Genomic DNA, 24130 nt, shown 5'->3' with positions numbered 1-24130 from the left:
CGGTTAAGCCTCTGACTTCGACTCAGGTCAGATCTCATGTTTGTGGGTTTGAGCCCTGCATCGGGCTCTGTGCTGATGGCTAGCTCAGAGCCTGGAGCCTGCTTTCGGTTCTGTGTCTCCTTCTCTCTCTGCCCCTCCCCCTCTCATGCTCTGTCTCTCTCTGTATCAAAAATAAATAAAAAATTAAAATAAAAAAGAATATTTTAAAGATTTTAATTCTGAGCTATTTGTAAATCCTTCAGAGGGTTCATGCCATTGATTATTTGCATTCATTACAGACTATTGTTTTTACATATAAAACCCAAGAATCTTACACCAAAAATATATATGAAAATATATGTCAGACTAGCTTCCATCTCATTTATTTTTCTTTTCCTAGAGGGGAAAAGCTCTGTTCCTGTAATATATTCACATCATTTAATTTATAAGCTGGTTTATTTCAAGCGGGATCATCTATCAGTAGACGGTTGAATTTGGGAGCTCTCTCTGAAGACAGATTTCTCTGAAAATGCCTTGATTTGCTATAGATTTGGGGATGGTTGTTTGCTCTCAGGGACTTCCACTGTTTGGTCTTTCAATGTAACCTTCTGCCCACCTCCCTTGTTAAAATAAGCATCTACCTGGAAGGCTCATGTACTCAACGACTTGCATTGATCCTAGTGATCTTTGAATCGGCCAAGTCTTTTGACCACCTTGGGAGCACCACAAAACATATTCCCCCTAGAGTTTTTCAATTTTGACAGCATGGCTTGCCTTGGCCAAGCACGAGGCCTGGCTGCCAAAGCAAGCCTCATGCAAATGTGAACTTAGCAGATGAGCTGAGGACACCAGGTATCAGTGAGGAGCCACAATTCTGAGAAACAGGAATTTTGATTCCTATGTTGAGAATGAAAAATTGGAGAAAAACTAAAGATTGCCTTTTCTCTAATTTTTTTTCTATAAACTCTTGAACTGAAGTTATCTCATTTTCTTAGGCTCTCTCTCACCTTTCTTGCTCTGTTTCATCATCTTTAGGATAAAAACCCCTTTATGATGTTCTAAATATTTTAGAAAACTCATAGGGACATCCAGTAATCTTGGGCCATAAAGAAGGCAGCTTGTGACACTCCATGTTTGGGCCTGGGTATTCCTTTTGTATAACTACAGTAAGAGATTGTCAAGTTGTTCTGGAGATAAGTACTAGATTCCTTGATAGAGAGGTAGTTTGATGTTGCCTTTAAATTGGTGTCCTTATTTACACACCATTTCCTAATGCATATATACCTGGTCTTGTAAGGTTATGGGGCAGTCACTGATATGGAGATGGAATAGAGCTCAAATGAGTTTGGAAATCATCTACATCTAGTTTCATTTGTGACCTTTACATTTGAGAAGTGGGGGCCCCAAGACATTAAGTGACTGGCACAAGGTCTTATGGCAAAAAAGTGAGTTAACCAAAGCCAGGTCCTCTCTCTGCACCTTGTAGTCTTTCACTGCTAAAGAGAGTCATCCACAGCTAATTCATACATCTTGCTTTCTCATCTATTTCCATGCTAACACCCCACTTTCTCTTTCTTCCAAGGTGGTTTCTAGCATTTGAGAATCACACCCCATGGATCTCTTTGACCCTCTTTTCAAACTACTTGGACCTAAGCTATTCTAGTGTGGAGTCAGTGTGGGCCAGATATTCACAAAGAAATGGGTCCCTGTCTACCAGTACACTCTGAATTTTTCTTTTCCTCTAATATGCCCCCCTGCCCCTTGACAATGAAAGTGCTCCATCTAAACTAATGTGCTCTTTGCTATAAAAAATTACAAGGACATTACAGAGATTCTCCAGACCAATCAGATCAAATCTCAAGCTAGAGCATGGCCCAGAACAGGACGACCACAGCAAAGACTCTAATGAGATCAAAACAAAGCCAGCCCATTATAACATGTTAACTGTTTCACAACATCTGTTTAGTTACAGAACTGACAAATTACCAGGAAACCCCTTATTTAGAAAATAGTGATGTATCCAACATCTAGCCAGCCATTTATTCACTTATAAGCTCACTGGTCTGTCTGATTTTCTTGCTGCTAGAAAAGACGTATCAGATCCTAAGGAAACATCAGGGCAGATCTGTTATAAGTGTTAATCTGACCAATGAGATTATCAAACAAGATAGCAAAACAAAGATATTAATCTGATATTTGTTTTATAAAACAGTGTATGAACAATATATTGTTAAATATTGAGAACATCCCCCCCCATGATTTGAAAACAATATTATGGTCATCTTTACCATTTCCTTTTAATCTCTCTGTTTCTCAATGTCAAAAGGAAATTTTGGAGATTACCCTAATATTCAAATATGTTCTAAATATTATTAGAAAGAGAGAGAGCTAAGCCATCTATCCCCCCCCCCCCCCCAGTTTTTGGAAATCATTCTGCCATACAAGCCAGAAAAACTCCATTGACTCTATTTTCACACAGGCCAAATGTCAAGTCACACAATTCTTTTTCCTACTCAAAGGGCAGGTTGAAGGCAAGCCAGAACCGTCTTTGCATAAATTAGCCATAAAAAGTAATCGTGAAGCAGAAAACGTGCATCATTCACAAATTCTTGTGTCACATAGCAGACTTCTACCAGGGAGGACTGTGGCCTCTGTCAACAATGCGTATTAGAACAGTCCCTCGGATTGTGACAAACGTAGCCAAGCTTTCCCCCAATTCAGACACCACATTGCAAGCCCTTACCTTGGAGGGCCTGTAAGCTATGAGTCTGTACGATTATGCAGAGCTGCAGGACCAGCTGTGGAGCACTTTCCAGAAAGGTGGCTAGCAAATGCAGCATACTCACATCTGCATACTCATACACCATTTTCCAGTAAAACCTCCATCTGTCATTCTCCCCGCTCTGCCGGCTGCGAATACCTAAGTATATTGTGTGGAAATATCTAGAAAGAAAACACGGAGAATAAGAAAGAAATGAGTGGTAATTTATAACTCCAACACCAAGGCTGTTTGTCTATTCTGCAAATCACAATATGCAAGTACACGTGTAACAATTATGTTAGTGGCTTATCAATTCAGGGCCCAAAGTTAACCATTTAACAAGGATGCATATTCTTGAAAGTTCACTTTGAGAAGTCATTGCAATCTTTGTCCTTATGCAAGGCATTTCACTGACTTGGAAAATGAAGAGGGGGCAGAAATGTGTTGGAAACTCAGGTGTAGGAGGGATTTGCTACTTGTCAATCTACGGACACTCTTTCTGATCAGTTTCTCTGTGAGCTCAGTGGTATTTAGGAGATGGATTTCTCCTAGGGCTCCATGCAAGCCTGAAGTATTAAAGCGTATGTGCTTGTCAACCCTCCTGATGTCTTTTTAAAAACATTTTATTATTTGGGCACCTGGGTGGCTCAGCTGGTTAAGCAACCGACTTCCACTCAGGTGACAATCTCACAGCTGGTGGGTTCAGGCCCCTCACTGGGTTCTGTGCTGACAGCTTGGAGCCTGGATCCTGCTTCGAATTTTCTGTCTCCCTCTCTTTCTGCTCCTCCTCCCACTCATGCTCTGTATGTCTCTCTCTCTCTCTCTCTCAAAAAGAAACATTAAAAAAAATACCACGTTTTATTATTGAAAATTTCAAACATATACAAAAGGAGAAAAAATCTTGTACTGAGCCACCCAGATTAAGTAATTATTGATACGTGTATGTACAATACGCATGTTATTTTTCATTTATACCTCCACTTATTCCCTGCCACCGGATTATCTCTAAGCAAATCCCAAACATCATGTTATTTCATCTGTAAATATTTTATTAAAAATAATTTACATGCATAAATGCAATACCATTATTACATCACAAAGATAATTTAGTATTATCAAATACTTGGTTTTCATATTTTTCTGATTATCGTATTTTCTTTTAGTTGGTTTGAAATACAATCCAAATAAGACTCATACGTGAGGATTATTTGACATGTATCTTAAGTCTCTTTTACACCATGGATTCCTCTTGCATTGTTTTTTCATTTCCTGCATAATATTTCACTGTCTTGATTTTGACAATTGCCTTCATGAGGTGTGGTTAGCAAAGCTGTCGTTTTTGTTTTCTGCAGTGAGGTAGTTAGTGCTGATCAGACTCAAGTTTGATCAATTTTAACAGGTGAGGTTGAGTACTTTCTTGAGGAGACCCTACTGCTCTGCATTATGACGCCATCATCCACTGTCGCTCATTTCCTAGATCTAATCATTCATTAGGGGTTGTGAAATAGTGATATCTGAGTCTATCACCCTTAAAAATGTTTTAAAGTTTTAATTTAAATTTCAGTTAATTAACATATAGTGTAATATTAGTTTCAGGTTTACAATAGAATGGTTCAACTTTTCCCGTACATCACCCATGCTCATCACAGGAAGTGACCCCCCCCTACTCCCCATCACCTAATTAACTCATCCCCTCTGGGAGCCATTAGTTTGCACTCTATGGTTAAGATTCTGTTTCTTGGTTTGCTCTTTTCTCTGTTTTCCCATTTGCACATATACTTTTTTGTTTCTTAAATTCCACATAGGAGTGAAATTATATAATATTTGTCTTTCTCTGACTGACTTATTTCATTTGGCATAATACTCTCTACTTCCATCCTCATGGAAGTTGCAAATGGGAAGATTTCATGCTTTTTAATGGTCAAGTAATATTCCATTGTATAAACATACCACCTTTTCCTTATCCAATCATCAGTCAATGAATGGACACTTGGGCTGTTTCCATAATTTGGCTATTGTAGATAATGCTGCCATGAACCTTGGGGTGCACATATCCTTTTGAATTAGTCTCTTTGTATTCTTTAGGTAAATACCTAGTACTGCAATTGCTGGATCATAGGGTAGTTCTACTTTTAACTTTTTGAGGAACATCCATATTGTTTTCCATAGTGGCAGTACCAGTTTACAGTCTCACCAACAGTGCAAAAGAATTCCTTTCTCCACATCCTCACCAACACCTGTTGTTTCTTGTATTGTTGATTTTAGCTCTTCTGGCAGGTATGAGGTGATATCGCATTATAGTTGTGATTTGTATTTCCCTGATAATGAGTGGTGTTGAGCATCTTTTCATGTGTCTATTGACCATAGGTATGTCTTCTTTGGAAAAATGGATATTCATGTATTCTGCCCATTTTTTAATTGGATTATTTGTTTTTTGGGTATTGACTTTTATAAGTTCTTTTTATATTTTGGATACTAACCTTTTATCAGAAGGAGATAACCTTCTCCCATTCTGTAGATTGCCTTTTAGTTTTGTTGATGGTTTCCCTCACTGTGTGGAAGCTTCTTATTTTGATGAAGTCACAACAGTTTATTTTTGCCTTTGTTTCCCTTGCCTCTGAGGCATATCTAGGAAGAAGTTGATATGGCCAATGTCAAAGACAGTACTGCCTGTGTTCTTCTGTAAAATTTTTATAGTTTCATGCCTCACATTTAGGTCTCTAGATTAGATTAATTGACCCATAGAGTTATGGGTTTATTTCTGGGTTATCTATTGTGTTCCATAGATGTATGTGTCTATTTTTGTGCCAGTACCATACTGTCTTGATGACTACAGCTTTGTAATATAACTTGAAGTCTGGAATCATGATGCCTTCAGTTTTGCTTTTCATTTTCAAGGTTGGTTTGGCTTTTCATGTCACTGTTATTTTGTTGTTGTTGTTCACTAGAATACCTCTCTAGCTGTTATATCAATGTCTTTGCAGTATGTTTGGTTGACTAAATCTTATTCTCTAGTAGATCACTTAAGAACGGTGCATAGGGACAATATTCTTTGAATTCTTGGACATTTATAACAGCATGCGGTTATCAATCTTGCCTTGAGTGGGAATAAGTTTCCTAAAATATCACAATTTTAAATGAAAACTGGTGCTCATTTCCAGAGTCTGTGAAAGAACCTACCCAATGCAAAGATTCTCCAATACCAAAGGGGAAGAATGGGCAAGATACAGTAGTGAAGTATAAAAGCAGAAAAGCTGGGGCAAACTTTTCACTGGAGGTTCAGGTTGCCTGGCTATAAAATCTATGCATATCCCGTACAAGATCTAAGATCTGCAATTTATTTATTTAAGTCTATTAAATCTGTTAATTTACTGCATATTAGCATCAAGTGTTGTCATGGAAGTCTGATAAAAATCTGATATTCTTTCTCTTAAAACTACCTGAGCTTGTTGTTTGGATGTCCACAGAATATCCTGTTTCCTTTTGAAAACCTATAGTTTTATTAGAATGTATCTTGATATTGGCCATTCTGCACAAGTTTTTCTGGAATGTGGTATAATCTTCATTATATAGTTTTAAGTCTTTTGATTTACAGTATTGAGATTATTTTTCCTTCCTTCCTTCCTTCCTTCCTTCCTTCCTTCCTTCCTTCCTTCCTTCCTTCCTTCCTTTGTCCATTATTTTCTTTTTCTTCTTTAAGGACTCCTATTTAGATATGTTGTATCTTCTTTATCTTCTGTGTCAATCAACTTCCCTGAACTCTTTTCATCTCAAATTGTTTACTGATTTAATTTTTCCCCCTTTCTACCTTCTATTTATCTTCTAACTATGGTGTTTGGATAGTGTCTCACTCCTAGTAGTTGAGTTTTCCTTTTTGAGCTGCTTTTAAAAAATTATAATTCCATATTGGGTTATATCATCTTTCTTGTCAAATCTTACTTTTTTCCTATTCATTTCTGATGCTTTTCTAGTTCTGATTTATATCTTTCCTTCATAGCTTTTATAATTCTCTTCATTTCTTTCAACTCGTTTTGAAATATTTGCTTAAGGTTTTGATCTGTTTTCTACTTTTTCTGGTATGCTTTCATTATCTGCAGGAATATCATCATGTTTCTTATTTTCCTTTGCTTATAATAGTTTTGATCTTTTCCTCATTGCTGAGTTTAATGAGTTAATTTAGTTTTTATGTAGTTTTAGGTGGGGTCAGGGGGGCCAGGATCTCTTGGCTGGTTTCATAGCTCCAGAGCTCATTCCTCTACTGTTCTCATGAAGTAAGAACTTGTCAATTTTCTGACATCAGCTGTCTCCGTATCTCTGACCCTTCCTTTCAATCTGGACCTTCTTAGTCATTTCTTAGCATTTCTGGTGACTGTTCTTATCCTGCTCCACTTGGCATCTATCCCCAGAAGATTCTTCTCAATTTGGAGCCTTGTCTTGGAAGGGTCTGCAGTCTGTGGGTAATGAGGCTTCTCTAATAGCATCAGATTTCATTGTGGATGGTCCCCCTAGACTCACCCTTGCCCTGGGTTACTGAGAACACACTTCTAGACCTTTCTTCCTCTCCTCTATGATTGCCTGCTGCATTTTCCAGTGAGTGGCTCTTGTTGATTTGGAGGTTCTCCTGTTCCTAAGGTCTTTCTTCTGCTCCTTCCTACACAGTTGCCAATATCACATGGCTTTTATGAACTGTCCCTAATTTGTCCCTTGGTAACTATGGGGATATCTCATCACGCAGCTTTATTGCAGGTATAGCAATAAAACTTCAGTTTTGCTCTGCTTGTTTTAATGGGATAGTTTTGGTAGTTTCAAAAACTATGCTGCCACTGCCACTGCATTTACAGAACAAGAGCATTTTAAAACACAAACACAGAATTACTCATTCCCTGGGGCCTCGGATTGCTCTCCATCAGTTATAAGATGAAGTCCATAGCATGCTGCTTATAGGGACTTTCATGAACAGATCACTGTGTTGTCACCACTCCACAGCTTATGATTAGTCTGGTGCAATGTGCTGGCCCCTCCTCTCTTAGACCTCCATGTGTTTGCTCAAGCTCATTCTTTTCTGGGAATGCCTGTCTTGCTTCATTGACTGGCATACTCATTTCTGAACTGACTGTATCTGTTCAGTGATCACCAATAATCACTCGCTCTTCCATGCTCTCCCTGTGTGTATTGCTTTGCTAGGGCTTTAACAGTACGTACTTTAAAAGTACATACTGGTAGCTTAACCAACAGAAATGGATTGTCTCCCAGTTCTGGAGGCTAGAAATTGCAGGTCAAGCTGTTGGTAGGGTTGGTTCCTTTGGAGGCTGTGAAGGAGGCTCTGTTGCATGCCTCTCCCTTAGCTTAGGTGGTTTGCTGGCACTGTGTGGTGTTCCTCGGATTGTGGCTACACCACCCCACTCTCTGAATTCATCTGCACATGGTCTTCTCCCTGTGTGCATGTCTCAGTCTGAATTTCTCCTTTTTATAAACACACAGTCATATTGGATTAGGACCCATCCTAATGACCTCATCTTAACTTGATCATCTGCAAAATCTTATTGTGTTTTACAGGAAGATCACATCCTCAAGTGTAGGGTATTAGGACATCAACATCTTTTAGGGGGACACAATTCAACCAATAATACTCTTTTATTTATGTTTGATCTTGTTTACCCCATGACCTCTCCTCCTCTGTTCCAATCTGCATCTCCCCCTCCATCCTTCACCTGAAATCCAACCTGTATGTTCATCTGTTTTCTGGATTTCCCACAGGCATATGAAAATGAATATATTCAAAATGCTTTATTAGTTCTTCTTCTAAATTTGTCCCATCTCATAAATAATAATCTATATTGCCATATATTCAGTCATTTAAGCTAGAAGCCTAAGGGTCATATGAGGCTGCTATCCCTCCCTTGATATATGATATATATATATGATATGATAATAGACTATGTTCTGGAACTTTATCTCCTTAATATATGTTCCCCTCAGTTTTCTAAAGTCTGATTCCCTGGGTTTCTGGTTTGGTTCTGTAAACTACTACAGCATGACCTTAAGCTTGACATCTTTCTGCCTTAGCACCTCCATCTCTAAAAGTGGAAGAGAACAGTACCAATGCATCTGCTGGCCTGAGAATTAAATGAAGTAAAAGTGAAGGACTTAACACAGACCCTGGTAAATAGGAGGCATTTGGTAAATGTTAGTTCTTACTTTTAATCAACTTTGAATTCTCTAATGGACACTTCACAGTGCTTCTATATGTATAAATTGAATTTAATTTCTGCCAGCTTTTAAAAAAATCTTTTTCATATTTATTTATTTATTTTGAGAGAGAGTGGGGAAGGGACAGAGAGAGAGGAAGAGAGAATCCAAAGCAGGCTCTGTGTTGTCAGCACAGAGCCCGACATGGGGGCTCGATCACACAAACACTGAGATCATGACCTGAACTGAAATCAAGAGTCAGAAGCTTAACTGAGTGAGCCACCCAGGCGCCCCCTAATTTCTGTCATCGTAAAATCCTCAGCGACTCCCCATTGCCTAGATGATATACAGGAACTCAAGCAAGGCGAGGCAGGTAAGGCTTTTAGTTGATCCCTTCTAAACTAACTTTTGGCCTTTGCACCCTCCGGCCTCCTCCCATCCTATATCCTGTGTCCTGCTATACTTGACTATGAATTCACACCACAGTACCTTTGTTCTTGTGGATCTCTTGCCTGAAGAGTCACTCCACACCTTTTAACACCCTGGAATTTCCATTGTTTTATGACTCCGAGTATCATTTCCTTCCTTCCTTCCTTCCTGTTACTACCCAGGAAGGACTGGCCATTCCATTGTTTGTACCCCAACTATATTTATGCAGACTTTGACCAGAGAAAAATAACATTATTTTGTATTTGCTCATTTCTGAGTCCATCTCACATCCCAAATGTAAACCCCTGGAAAAAAAAGAATGTCCCCATCTTTGTACCCCTACATCTAGCTCAGTTTCTCAATTTAATTCATGGCATTTCATTCCTTCAAGGAGTATGTATTCAACACCTGCAACATTTGCAATTTTGTATTTTTCTGTAAGGGGGGGTGGAAGCCATTGTCTGGTTTTGAGCCAAAGAGTGAGAAATCTGACTTGCATTTTAACAAAATTGGTTCTTGTGTGAAAAGGAAAGGCATGAGGGCAAGGGGGTAGAGAGGGACCTTGTCTGGAAGACTGTGGAAATAATCCAGGTGAGAAAGACTCGGATTTTCACTAGACTGCCAGTTTTATTGGTGGTAAGAAGGTGTCAGCAATGGATAATCAGTGAAGAGAGCATTGACAGCCTCTGTATGTTGAGTGAACAAATTAATGATTTCAGTGCTCACCCTGCTTGCGATTATCACAGAAGTTTAAAATCCAGGGCCCCCATGGCATTAACAAAGGCAGTAAAGCTCACACAAATGCCTCCTGGAGTTCTTCTACTGCTAGTTTTCACCTGCAGAGGAGATTATGCGTACTCTAAACTCTCCAGCCACAAGCTGAAAAGCTACAAATGGATCTCCTTGGTTGGTGGCCCATGGGGACTGAACCCTTCTGGGGCAATGAAAGATTTGTTTTTCATAGCACGGGAAGCTCTCAGTTAACCCGATGGCGGTGGTAGGTTTGTTCCTAAGGAACATGACAAATAGTTATCTGGCCTTAGGGAGTTTCATACAAGAGGACACAAAATCAAACCTTCCAATAAATGCACACACAGAGCTGAAACACCTATAAACCAAGAATAGTAAAAACACAACAAAACAAAACTATTTTAAGTCCAAATGAGCTATATATGCAAAGGCAGAAAGATGGGGGTGGGGAAAGCCCTGTGTCCTGATAGTAAATGTCTTTGCATATGTAGTTCTCTTCACCAGAAAGTATTTTGTGTATTCATGTTAACTTTTCTTGGAATGGCCTTCCCTCTTTTCTCCCTTAAGGACACTTAATATTTGTGGTTTAAAATTCTGGTAATACATCTCCCCTCAGAATACCTTCCTTGGCGTCCTGAGGCCAAGAATCCTTCCCTGCACCTGACTGTGTGCTGAGTTTAATACTGCAGGCATCTCACTGCATTAGGATTATTGGTACATATGTTGGCTTCCATTTCAAGCACTCACAGGCTGGACTGTGCCCATTCATTATCGATGCTATACCATTCAACACTATTTTTGTTCATGCAAGCATTCACAAATGTGTGCTCAATTGAATTGGAGGGAAAAAACCCTCAAATTGTATTTCTTCATCATTAGTTACTTCAATGAGATTGGTGAATAGCCTATGTCATATCGAGTTTTGCTTCTGGTTTGAAGGACACAAGGGTTTATGATATTTAACAAATATTAGCACTGTTGGGAATATCATGTAATATCAGGATCATTTTCTACTTTCTCTAAATCAGCTGTGGTCAATATTGGGAGTCTTATGCCCATAACTTGGTCCTGGGGAGATGTCAGCATGGGTTTTTTCTCAAATTTGTGCTCTGAAAAATGGTGAGAATAAAGAGGCTTTACAATTACAATTGGATTTCTTCCATCTTGTCAATATGTTAATTGCATAACATATTTTAGTCGTATTTTTTTTGTAATTTATTTTTCATCTGCTATGTGAAAGGGAGGTTGAAATAGAAGAGAATCAATGACTGTGAGTATAAACATGTACTATGTGTCACATACATTTCCATTTATTCCTCACCACCTGGTAAGAAAAATTTGCCCCAGGTGAGAGGGGCAATGAAGTTCAATGTCTTATTCTTTCCTCTCTGTCAGCGCTATCTCTTATGTGGGCTGTGCTGGTTCCTGCCTTCCAGGTGGAAAGTAAGCCCCGAAGAGAAGCCTTCAGCATTTCAGCTTTTGCTCAACATTTGACCACCATCATGCAATTGCACATTGTGCTTCCAAAGCATGAATGACAAGAGGTTTGACTTCAGGGAGATCTACTTCTTTGCTAATTTACTTCCCAGGACAGGAAATTTTATGCATGTGACAAAAAGCCCCAGACAGCACTCTCCTCACTGCTAATATCACCTGTTCTAGAGACAAACCATCAATGCAGGGAGCAAAGGACAACTGGTAACATTTACCATTCAGTTCTAACAAATGAGTAAAGATGTTGAGTTTTTCAAAGAAACTAGGTTAATCTTCATTGTTTTTTATCTAGTAAACTACATAGGAGACTGAGAAGTATATACAGAGAAATAGACCCAGGAGTTCCTTTTCTACAGAAGTTTAGAACCACATAATGAAGGGCTTGTGTTCCAATGAAAAGCAGTTGTATTCCTTGAAAAAGAAGCAAAACCGTCAAGTTTACTCTTCCATAGTGGTGTTTTTTGTTTCTTTAAAATTTTTTTAATGTTTATTTATTTTTGAGAGAGAGAGAGAGAGTGAGCATGAATGGGGGAGGGAAAAGAGAGAGGGAGACACAGAATCCAAAGCAGGCTCCAGACTCAGCTGTCAGCACAGAGCCTGATGCAGAGCTTAAACCCATGAACTGCAAGAGCATGACCTGAGCCAAACCTGGACACTTAACTGACTGAGCCATCCAGGTGCTCCTGTTTGCTTTTTTTAAGCTACCAACTCAAGAGCCTTGGGGTTATTTCCCCCATTAAGCACCCTTAGGCTGGAGTTGGGTTTCTAAGGAAGAGGTTTTCAAAGTTAAATATCTTCTATAAAGAATTACAGTCCCTGTGGTGAAGACTGAGAGCATGCTAGATGTGAGGCTGCAGGTCTAGAAGCAAACCCCAGGAGACAAAGAGGTCCCTGGCCAGGGACAGGAGTGCAAAATCACTTGGAATCACAACAGGAACAGAAGAAATTTGAGCGGTGCTGAATCCCACTTGTTTGTCATAGACAGATGTGGTAGCAACATTAGCCTCTGTTGCACGCCGTCCCCTTAAAGACTCTCACTGTGATGGCCTTTGCACATTCACCCAACTGGTCTGACAAATGCTCCCACTGTGCTCTGTCGGACCTAGAATACTTATTAGACACACAGAATACTTATCAGACAGAATACTCTGCCCCACTCAGAATACTTATCAGACACACAGAATTGGATCCTCCAGTCCTTGAGAGTGGGGACAGCTTGGTCCATATGACACCATGGGTTAGCTCTTGAATGGTTCTTGGAAGCCAGCTGCTGGAGAGACACAGCAAAGCAGTTCATGGCTGTGAGCTACCTTCCTAGTCTAATCTAGATCCTTTGCACTGCATTATAACCCCATGTCTACTCTGACTCTAGGGGAGAGGAGCATGGCTAATGGCCTGTCCCTGAGAAACAACCCTTTCTATGCCTGAAGGCAGAGGCCACGCAGTCTTGTCTCCTTGGCATCTGTGTTATTATTATTTCAGTGGAAAGCATTTCCTTTCCTCTAAATCTTTAAAATTTTTTTAATGTTTATTTATTTTAGAGAGAGAGAGAGAGAGAGAGAGAGAGAGAGACAGAGACAGAGACAGAGCATGAGCAGGGGAGGAGCAGAGAGAGTGAGACACAGAATCTGAAGCAGGCTCCAGGCTCTGAGCTGTCAGCACAGAGCCTGACGTGGGGCTCAAACCCACAAACCGTGAGATCATGACCTGAGTCGAAGTTGGATGCTTAACCGACAGAGCCACCCAGGTGCCCCTCCTCTGCTCTGAATCTTATAGCCACTTAGCTTTTGAGCCAAGTTCTCCTATCTGAAGATGAAGGTAACCGTCCCTCCTGACAGGCTGCTGTGAGTGTTGAATGGAGGATGTGTCTTACACACGTGCCTGGCTCACGATAGGAATGTGGCTGCTCTCCAAGGTTATCAAAGCTCTGGATTCTTCTAGAATGTTCATCGTTTTAATCCTGAAGTAACTGAAGGTAGTTTTGTGTCTTCCATTCTCATTTTCCTTAGGCATTTTATTCATGGGAGTATTTCCATCACATTGGATGACTTTGCCCGGTCTTCTGGAGGGGCAGATGAAAAAGATTACCACTCTATTGTAAAACGAGAGAATTTCTAGACCTTCTGAGCAACAAAAGAATCCAGGTTGGGATCCAGAGGGGGAGTGGAAGGACTCTCTAGGAGTTTCCTTCTTAGGATTGGCTTTGCTGTATTGACAAACGAAAGATATTTCTGATAGGGAATGGTGACCAGGGAAGAGGATAGGAATGAAAAGCTTCAATATTATTAGATATTCAAACACACGGCAGGGAGGATTCATAGAAAGCCACGTTTATAGTAAAAGATTTAGCCTAATTACCAAAGAGTTTCAAGTCAGAGGTAAAAAAAAAAGTTTCAAAGCTTAGCACTAAAGATGAAATACGCCCTGAGCATGAGAGAGAGGCCGCTTAACTCCACTGCTCTCATTAGTGCTAATGGGACATGTTCCCACTAAGAGCCCACTCTGAAATACCAACGCACTCTGCCTCCTCCTTGAGGTAAATATGTTCAGATGACATTTGCTGCTCTTCCCATAGGAGTGATTCATTTTCTGTTGGGGGTCATTCTTCTCATTATTGCCTGGGGAAGTATACTAATGGAAGACACAGTTTTTCTTACATCACAAAAGGTCACCAGGAATTCTGCACCAACTTGACCACAATAATGTTGGTCTGCCAATGTCTTGATTTTGTAATCTCCTCAGCTTTCTTGAAGCTGTGCCCACTGACGCATCTACCTAACTCCCACCATGCTGCACCCACAGACACCCACTTATAACCCACCCTCTTCATACACGTGGGCACAATTCAAGTCTGGTGATTCTCTGAGCATTCCAATTCAATTGAAATTCTCAGCTCCTTCTTATTAGTTATTTTCTAAGTGCAAAGAGCAACCTGGGCTAGCCTCATAGCCTCCCACATCACCTAAGCATAACATGGCAAAAAGCAATCAACTTGAAGGGGAGGGAAGGGAGTCCAAACATTCATCATGTCAAGCATTACATATGTGCTCAATCTGAAATATAATGTGACTGAGATCTTTCAAGTATTTGTGAGGAAATGTGATGTGCATGACTGTCGTTTCAGGTGGTTCATATGAATACGCCAGTCTTTAAATAAAAATGTGATCCAGTGCTCACTACTGATATGTCACAAGCTGAATCAGAAGTCATTACTAGCTATGAGGGTACTCTGCCATCACATTCTAATACTGAATTGTTTCTCAATCTTATAGCACATTAAACAGTTCAGCTGTTAACCACTTTTATTTCTACTACCTGAAAAATGCAGAGTAAAATCTTAAAGAAACAACATGGATAAATAGTAATTTATTATTTAAAGAAAGAACTGAATAAATAGTAATTCCACCAAGTGCTATTTTCTTGTTGCTTGGCTACAAAACTTTACACTATGTATGTATATACATTTACTACACACACACATATGCATATCTCAACAGTAGACACTGGTAAGTAACAAAATAGTATAGCTTCTAGTCTTAAGAAGCTCTTTAGTGGAGGGGCACCTGAGTGGCTCAGTCAAGTGTCTGAGTTCAGCTCAGGTCATGATCTCATGGTTCGAGGGTTCGAGCCCTGCATCAGGCTCTGTGCTGATAGCTCAGAGCCTGGAGCCTGCTTTGGATTCTGTGTCTTCCTCTCTCTCTGCCCCTCCCCCACTTGCACTCTGTGTCTCTCTCAAAAATTAATAAGCATTTAAAAAAAGAAGCTCTTTAGTGGATATGTTAAGTGGCAAGGGCACAACCACAGCGACTTTTTTTTTTTAAACAGCAGAATACCAGGTCTCAACTTAATGCTGAACAACAGTCAGAATGACTAAAAATTCTGGCCTATATTTCCATGGTGCAAGGTTTTCCTAATGGTGATTGTTTTTAAAATTAGATTCTATTTCTCTTCAATCCCCCAATGGGAGCGGGGAGGATGTGTGTGACAGGGAAAAGATGAATTAGATGGCCTTGCACTTGACCAACACTAGGGGTCACAGCTAGCAGAGGACAGTGTGGGCTGCCCTTCCCCCTGAGAGGACCAGAATGTGGTGTCCCCTCACACTGAGCAGCCACCTCCTCACCCCCAGCCTGTTCTGCGTTGTCACAGAGCCCTGGGTGCGTCCTCTGTCACCAGAAGTGCAAAAGCCCTCCCACACCAATGGGTGTGTTTCCAGCGTGCATCTCAGATGCATGGTAAGAATATCTGTGGTAAGAAAGATGGGAGAGTATACTCAGGATCTCCCAGGAAACCTTGAATGGGACAAGAAAGTGAATACCTTTTCATCATTTCCTACACTTATGTTTTCCCCCAAGGGCAACACGGCTCCTCAAACTAATAAGAGTTTGGATTTCTCGGCATATATTTGACCTATGAGCTGTGTTTCTGCCTCCTCTATCTCCTGCTCATAGAAGAAGAATTAATGCGGGTCCTCAGAGAACAGTACGCTAGCAGTACCGCATGTCATGGTATATAGTACCCTGTATACCCACGGTGTATATACATCTGTACTGTGTAACATCCCACAACGCGGTACAGTCTTATACAAAGTAAAATCACACTTAGTTGGCATCTTGATAAAAGGCTTTCTTAATTATTTTTATTGTTCTGTGAAAGTAAGCCTTATGTATGCGTGAAGGTTATTTTTGTTTTGTTTAATTTTCACGCATGCCTCTCATAGAGTTAATGTACACCCGGTACTCTTCGCGTATCCCTCACATCCAGGGTAGGAGAGAACAGAGTTGTTTCCTCCACCAAATAGTTTCCCCTCTAATGGGCGTCATAGCCAGGGCCTCTTGGGAGGAGATATGCTACGTTTAGCTGGAACAGGAAAGAAAGCTGTTGAACTTGAAAGGAAGGTTCCTTACTCACTCTTAACCCCTCCTACCAGGTGTTAGGCCCTCAGAGAGAACAAAAGATGCATTTCTCCCCAAATGACTTTTTCCTTTAGAGTTCTAAGGTACTAATATTTTGATAGTAAAATATGTGTTAAAATTTAGAAGAGTAGTTAGGAGAAAATATAGCATACTATTGACATGGTATAACTTAAATTCAAGCCTTCCAGTGATTAAGAGGCTGCTGGCAGAAATTATGAACGATATTTAAAAAAATAGGTTAATGGAATATTGGTTCTTATTCCCCAGGTGATAGTGATTGTGATAGAATCAGAATCTTCATCTTAGGCCCAGCTGGACTCATTTTATGACAAACAAAGGAAGTTCCAAGTGTGTGTGTGTGTGTGTGTGTGTGTGTGTGTGTGTGTGTCTGGAATGTTCTATTCTTGTTAAAAGAGAGGATAATGCTTTGCGGCTTTTAAATCCTTGACTTTAGCAGACTTATCGACATGTACAGTTTTAGAAGTTAACTGAAAAATCCACAGGACAGCGGCATCTAAAACTCATCCACTAAGTGACCAAGTGGGAAGAAAAGAGAATGAGGGGGCCGATTGTGGACACCTGTGACAGGTCAGGGTGAGCTGTGATCCTGGGTGGCTCTGGGGTCCTGTCCAGAGTATCCTCAAGCAGACATACATTACAGGGATTGATTTCACCATCACCATTGAATTCTTAGAGCTATTTGGGTCCAAACGCAATAATTTTGCATTCTTATTAAGATACTTTATTATTGTTTATAGTATTGTTACAGTAACTTTATTATTTATTTATTATTTCATGCAGAATCTTGGCAGAATTTGATAGCATAAAATCTAGTGCTGGGGAAAGAGAGGGGAACAAAAGAACTGTTGGCCTGGACGGAGTGGGTCTGAAATATTTCGGTGTTTGTGCCCAGGAGATCTCTGGGTCATGAGCTATCAGGTCTCACATTCCACTGAGGTCATCGGTTGTGCCCCATGTGGCAAGACGTTGAGATGAGAACATAAAATGTTTGCTGGCTCCAAGCTTACACTGGCTGGTTTAGTCTAGAGTTTATCACAGCTTCACCCCGAGCACTTAATTCCAGAGGCCAGAGTTTTGGAGACTGCAATGTCAGTTCAGCAGGAAGAAAGCAGAGGACCTTCCTAAGACTGGAGGGTTTCCCTCTGAGGGTGGCCGCCAGTACAGAGTGGCTCAGGAGGGGATGAGACGGGAAAGAGGGAAACACCTTTCTTTAAAATGACAGACATAATTGTTTCCTTATCCCATTTGTTCAGCAATCTGCGTTCTCAACTGTTTTTAATACCCCAGGGATAACTGTCATAGCACAATTGGCAGGGAGAATTTGGCAAGCGGAATGTGAGAAAACAATATGGTAAACGTGGCAGGGGGTGATCTTTTATCCAAATAATCCAACGGCACGTAGAGTCCTGTTCAGGAATACTGCAGTCAAAGCTTCGATGACAAGCCAGTAACTACAGAAATTGTTCATTGGGGATTGTGCCTACCAACAAATAGTTCAGTGTTTCCAAAAGGAAAGTCCCCTTTGCCTATAGTAATGAATTCAGTGACTCATTCATTCATTCATTCATTAAGCAAGTATTTATTGAGCAGTAATTCAGAGACAGACACTTGGTTTAGCTCTGGGAATATAGCAGGGAATGAAATATGTACTTATGTTCTAGTGGGGGAAGACAGGCAACAAGCAAAATAAACAAGTAGAAGATAAAATATATAATTCATGCCAAGTGCCAAGGAAAACATAAGCCAGGGAGGAGGGTAAGGATTGCTGGGGTGCTTGTCAACGTAGTTATACAGCCAGGGAAATTTACTAGATAGATGTATCTGAGTCAAAATTCAAAGGATGCAGGAGAGGTAAATTCTCCTCACTTAAAATCTGAAGAAGAACATTCCAGACAGAAAGGACAGGAGGTACAGGGTGCTAAGGTGAACATATACCTAGTCCACTCCAGGAGCATCAGGTAGATAAAAATGAGCAAGGGCAGGGGGAGTAGTAGGAGATAGGATTGGAGAGGAAATGGACAGTCTGATTACAAAGGGCCTGCTGGGGTCTGTAGGGACCATCTAAGTGAGACAAGAAACAATCTGAGGGCCTGAACAGGGGAGAGACATGATCTGGCCAACATTTGACAAGGATTTTCTGACAGCGGTGCTGAGATCATTATGAAGGGAAATATGTAGAATCAGGGAGGTCATTGTAATACCCTTGACATGTCTCGATAGTTGTTTGGACCTGGATGGTAGTAGTGGAGAACTGAGTAGACTCTGGTGTTTGTTTAGGGCCAGCGGAAGTTGGTCTGGCCAAATGTGGGTGTGAAAGAAAGAGGAAGATTCCAAGTGTTCATTCCAAGATATCTGCCCTGAGCTCTTGCAAAATGGAGTTGTCATTCACTGAGTTGAGGAAACTGAGATAAATGACTTGCTAGATGATGGTGAGCATCAGACATGCTAATTCTGAAATGCTTCTTAAATATTCAAGCAGAGATCTTGAGTAGGCCACTGGGTGCGTCGGGAATTCAAGCCCAGTCTAAGGCTGATTTGGGAGGCATTACAGTATTTAAATTTACAAGATAAGAAGAGATCATACTCCCGTAGAGTGAAGTTGTGCCAACCTTTATCACCTGGGTGTACGTCCTCACTAGGCATGGATTTCATGCCCATCACGAGAGAGTTTTATTTCAAAAGGCACCATGACTGAATACTTCAGGTGATCCCAGGAGCAGGGAATTCGGGTTCTCTCAGGGAAGTGTCAATACTCAGGAACTCACTCCCTTTCCAGGGCCTGGAGTCGGGGAAGGCTACCCAAGTGGGGGGCATATGAGGTGTCTACCCAAGAGGCCACAGTGTTATTTCAAACTTCTAGAAGAAGTTTGAAATTAATTAGTGTGGGTTTGAAATTAATGTGATGATAAAATTATCCACGATGTCTAAACCTACAGGCAATTTTGGTCACCATTTTCCAATCAATTTGCTGGTGAAAATGACATGGCTGTATTCAGAAAGTTCTTCCTTATAGAGTAGCCAGAAATGGCCGGGCTTCCCCTTAACTGGAAAGGGAAGAGGGAAAACAGAGAATTCAAGGTGCTATCATGGCAAATGTGGCTGGCCATGTTTTTGTCCGCCCATGGTCTCTTGTCACCTATGCCCTGGTACATGCTGAGGGTTTTCTCTCAGCCCCTATGCAAGGTGGCATGGAGGGGCTGAGGGGTTAATGCCCAAGGTCAGCCCTCTGCCAATGACACGGCAGAGTGGTTGGATAAATACTTCAGCTGCTTCACACAATGTCATTCTGAAGTGTGTTCTCTACCACCTTGAAGAGAGCCTGGGGGCTGGTGTCCCAGCTGCCCCCAGTGGTTACCTACTCATTCACGTACACTCTTATGACTGCTTTCCCTTCCCTTCCTGTCGCGCTTATCCACTCCTGTCGGCACTTCCTGGAATCACCTTCAAATAAGCCATTCACACTTAACTCCCCCTCTTAATTACATCATATCTTCAGAGAAGCATCGCTAGTGAGGCACCTCTTTTGGACATCAATCCTCCAAATATACTACTGGCCTCATATCAGTGACATATCCACCAGCCCCAAAATGGCTCTGACTTTCCTATTGTGTGTTAACTTCTCTGCTAAACACTCCAGTCTCTGGCCAGGTCCAACTTTGTAGCTCATCTCATTGCATGGCAGTGTCTATGTGACTCACGTGGACTTCCTTCACAGTCCTGCACATCTCTTTCCTTCCTCCCTTCATGTCTATCTGCATTAGCTCTTCCTGAATGAAGTGCCCAATCAAATCTGAGTCGTTCCTCCTTGCTTAGCTCAAGCTCTCCCCAGCTGCTGTGCCTACCACAGTGATTCTCCTCCTGAAATTCTACTGAGCTCTCTCAGCCCCAAAAGTCTCAATACCCAATGATCCCTAACCTGTGCTTGAAGAAATACAGTTTGTTTTGCATGCTATCTCTGACGCACTGGAGGTCACTGTGTTGAGAAGGATTCTGAGCTGGTCTTTGAGGTCCTTGGCGTTAATTAGTGGACTCTGCCACTTGATGAGCTAATGTAACAGGTAATTGCTCAAATTCCTTCATGTGCTATTTAGTTTTGACTCATTAAGTTATAAGCCCCTCAAGCTGGTTATTTATATTCTTTCTCCTTTGTGCCTATCTATCAGTCTAAATGTAGATTCGTGAGTCTAAAGTGAATTATGAGGTTCATACTCATATATATTCATACATACCAAAATGCATACATATTGGGGGTGTCAAGAGTCAATGTCATCACTATACACATCCATATACCACACAGACTAAGCTGAAAATGCATCTCTGATGCATCTCTGAGAATTCGTTTACACATTGAGTATCAAGGATTTAAAACAAGTTTTTCTCAGGCGCCTAGGTGGCACAGTGGGTTAAGCATCCAGTCTTTGACTTCAGCTCAGGTCATGGTCTCACAGTTTGAGAGTTCAAGCCCCACATTGAGCTCTGCACTGACAGCACAGAGCCTCCTTAGGATTCTCTCTCTCCCTCTCTCTCTGCTCCTCCCTAGCTCATGTGTTTTCTCTCTCTCTCTCTCTCTCTCAATAAATAAACACACTTAAAAAATTTTTTTAAAAATAATAAAACAAAACCAGTTTTTCTCAGCTCTGAGCATTCTTCTACATAGACCTACCTCTTATGACATATCACATTTTATTATCAACTAGTGCTTCCTAGCTAATTTTCTTTAGAATCACAAAATAAAGAGAATGGGTATGTATACTCATTCTTTCAAGATATAATTTGAACTGTTCTGGTAATGTATGAACTGAGGTTGTACATTGTGCTTTGGACTCAATTCGGCAATATCAGTGGTCAGTGAGACTTAATTTTGGTTTTATATCATAGAGGAAAATCCAACTGATTTTACACTTTATTTAGAGGATGGTTTTAGTTGAGGAAAAGTAATGTTAGCAAAACCCAACACATTCTCATAGGCCTTGCCTGAATCTCTATTGTGGTTTATGGAAGTGTGGTTCATGACAATGTATTAACTATTAAAACACATGGAAGATTTAACTTAAATTTATAGGGCAGCTTTACTTAATTTACTGGCTATCACATAATTTTTAGCATGCTGCATAAATAACAAAAGGCTGCCTACATCCTTCTGTTGTTTTACCATAGTCCAGAATTAAAATTAAACTTGCTGACATTAAAAAAAAAAAAAAAAAAAAAAAAAGGAAGGTGCCAGGCCACCCAGACTTGAATTTGCAACTTGGCTTTGAACGGCAGCTTAGGGGCAGTCCATGAAACTCATCGGAGGGGGTATGGTGGTGTATGTGAGCAGTTTCGAGGTACCCTCCTGCTATTCAGTCTTCTGGAAAGAATGCACATGATCTAGCAAAGGGAATGAACTTTTAGCCTAAAATACACAGGCACTAGGTAAAATGCTTCACATGTTTTCTTAGTCTTCTCAGATGCTTTATGAATCTACTCCTTTTGATCCAGAAAGGACCCTTACCATAAGATGCCTGGGTCATTTAGGAACATCAAAAAGCTGATGGGCAGTTGAGCGGACCATAGACACTATTTCTCCAAGACGCGTGCTATTGAGACATAACCAGACCAACTTCCATAGAATCTTACATTATTGGACAACCTTAGGTTTCGGATCTAGGAAAATGTGTCAGCTAGCCATGCCTAAATTGTTAATTGGTTTTCATATATTAAAATATATTGGTGTCAAAACTAACTAGTGTGTTAAATATAGAGTTGAACCTGATATATGGTGTGGTTCAAAGCAGTCTGTGAGCTTCCAGAAGGTAAGGCTGGGATTCCTCTCCTGGGTCCTGACGCTAAGCAATTTGCTTGTCAACGGCTACATGAGACAGTTCAGTTGACTGATTGATTGATTGACTTTGTCACAAACAAGCATGATTTTTCTTGAGCATGTTTTTAAAACTACCTGTGTAAATCCAAACTATACAAAAATACAACCATAGGGATTGGCCTGGTGAAGGTGCTCCCAGACGTCAAGTGTGGAGGACTGACTGAGCTTGCTTCCCCTCACTGATCTCTGCATGCTTCTGGCTCCAGGCCAACGGTCCTGTAGCCATGGCTGAGTTCTTGGTGTCACACAGGATAACTGAGTAGCACCTTGTCAGAGCCACAATCTTTTCTCACCCTTGGAGTCCCCTATGATGAGGGAAAATTAGAGGAATTATTGGAGAGCTTTTGCTCTCCTCTTCCCCCACTGGTATGTGCCCCTGCACACTTGCCCACCATGGTGGTCAGATTGACAAAGTGCCCCAGGGCTGGCAGTCCCTGCCTTTTGGTCTCCCACTCAGGCTTTCTGTCCGCCTCCCCCCAAAAAACCCCATGCACTCTAATCCCTGTCTCAGGCTCTGCTCTCTGGGGGTCCAGGAGAAGACATTTACTATAAGTGAATCTAGAGCTTTATTTTTCTCCTCAAGGACTGTGTGGGAGTTGGGGACTAGGTAAGTATCACTGCCCAGACTAAACATGCAAACCTTGTAACAAAATTTGGGAAGGCAATTAGCATTTAAAAAATATCTTTTGTTATTTTTAAGAGCAGATCTCTTCTAAATCCATGTGCCTTTCCATTTTTACATGTGACAAAATTCATGCATTTTCACTTATTGTTCAATTAAGTTTATCATAAAGGCCACGCCAAACCAGCCTCTTTCTGTAATTAAGTTTTGTTTCCAGACAGCTCAGGCAACACTGGAGACATACTGTTCATTATGAAAGAACGATATTCCATATCAAATATAGCAGCATATGGTGGTAATCACGCATAGCTTGTTTGATTTTCATGTAACACAGTGACAAAAATTCCCTGCTTTTCCGATGAAGAATAAGAAAACCACTTATCCTATTCTCAGAAGAGCCACTGGATTCAGAGGTGAGAAAAGCTAGCAAAGGGTCTTCCTTTAGAAAACCTTCATCCAAGGCATTTCCTCAGATCAGGTGACCCTTTCACAGCCACTCCCTTTGTACCTGCTGATTTATGGAAATACCCTTTTATTTTACTATTACCACTTCTACTACATGCAAATTCTCTTTATCACCCCCTCCCATCTTCCCTCTCTTCCATTTACTAGCTTCAGGTTTTTCTTCATGTCAGCATTGAAAATAAGATATGCCCTTCCTGCATGTTTTCACTCTTCTCCAGAATAAGCTGAAAATGAATAAGGAAACACAGTGTGGTGTATTCCTAAGCAACCTGCATTATACACTTAAAGACTGAAATTACTGGTTGAGAAACATGGCCTTGATTCATAAAATAAAAAGAAATATTAAGTTATATACAAGCCCTCTTAAGGTAAAAGAGGAGCATGAGGAAAATAAGAAAACTAGTGAAACAAAAAGCGTGATTTGATCAATGGGGCATTCTAATTCAAGAGTCCAACCTGGGTTCCAGAAACTTCCAAGTTGACGCTTCTAGGAACTATCATTTCTTTCTTTTCTATTGAAAGGCAAACCTTGGTGGTAGGAGACACTAAGACCCTTCTCAGTGATGAGACCACATTGACTCAGCATCTACTATTTCCCACTGAAATCCCAAATTTATTGATTGTAGTGTCATTCACTTTTG

The 24130-nt window shown here is 40.7% G+C and overlaps 1 protein-coding gene across 1 annotated transcript in view; it reads right to left on the bottom strand.

Moving 5' to 3' along the window:
* Window positions 1-24130, bottom strand: part of XKR4 (XK related 4) — a 411991-nt gene that overhangs the window by 154086 nt on the left and 233775 nt on the right. Inside the window, exon 4 of the mRNA XM_029924011.1 lies at window positions 2723-2922. Within this exon, the coding sequence (XP_029779871.1) occupies window positions 2723-2922 (200 nt within the window). The remainder of the gene's footprint in view (window positions 1-2722; window positions 2923-24130) is intronic.

The sequence above is a fragment of the Suricata suricatta genome, chromosome 15 (genome assembly GCF_006229205.1).
Source record: "Suricata suricatta isolate VVHF042 chromosome 15, meerkat_22Aug2017_6uvM2_HiC, whole genome shotgun sequence".
Classification (NCBI taxonomy): Eukaryota; Metazoa; Chordata; class Mammalia; order Carnivora; family Herpestidae; genus Suricata; species Suricata suricatta.
This window is presented reverse-complemented; position numbering and strand designations above follow the sequence as displayed.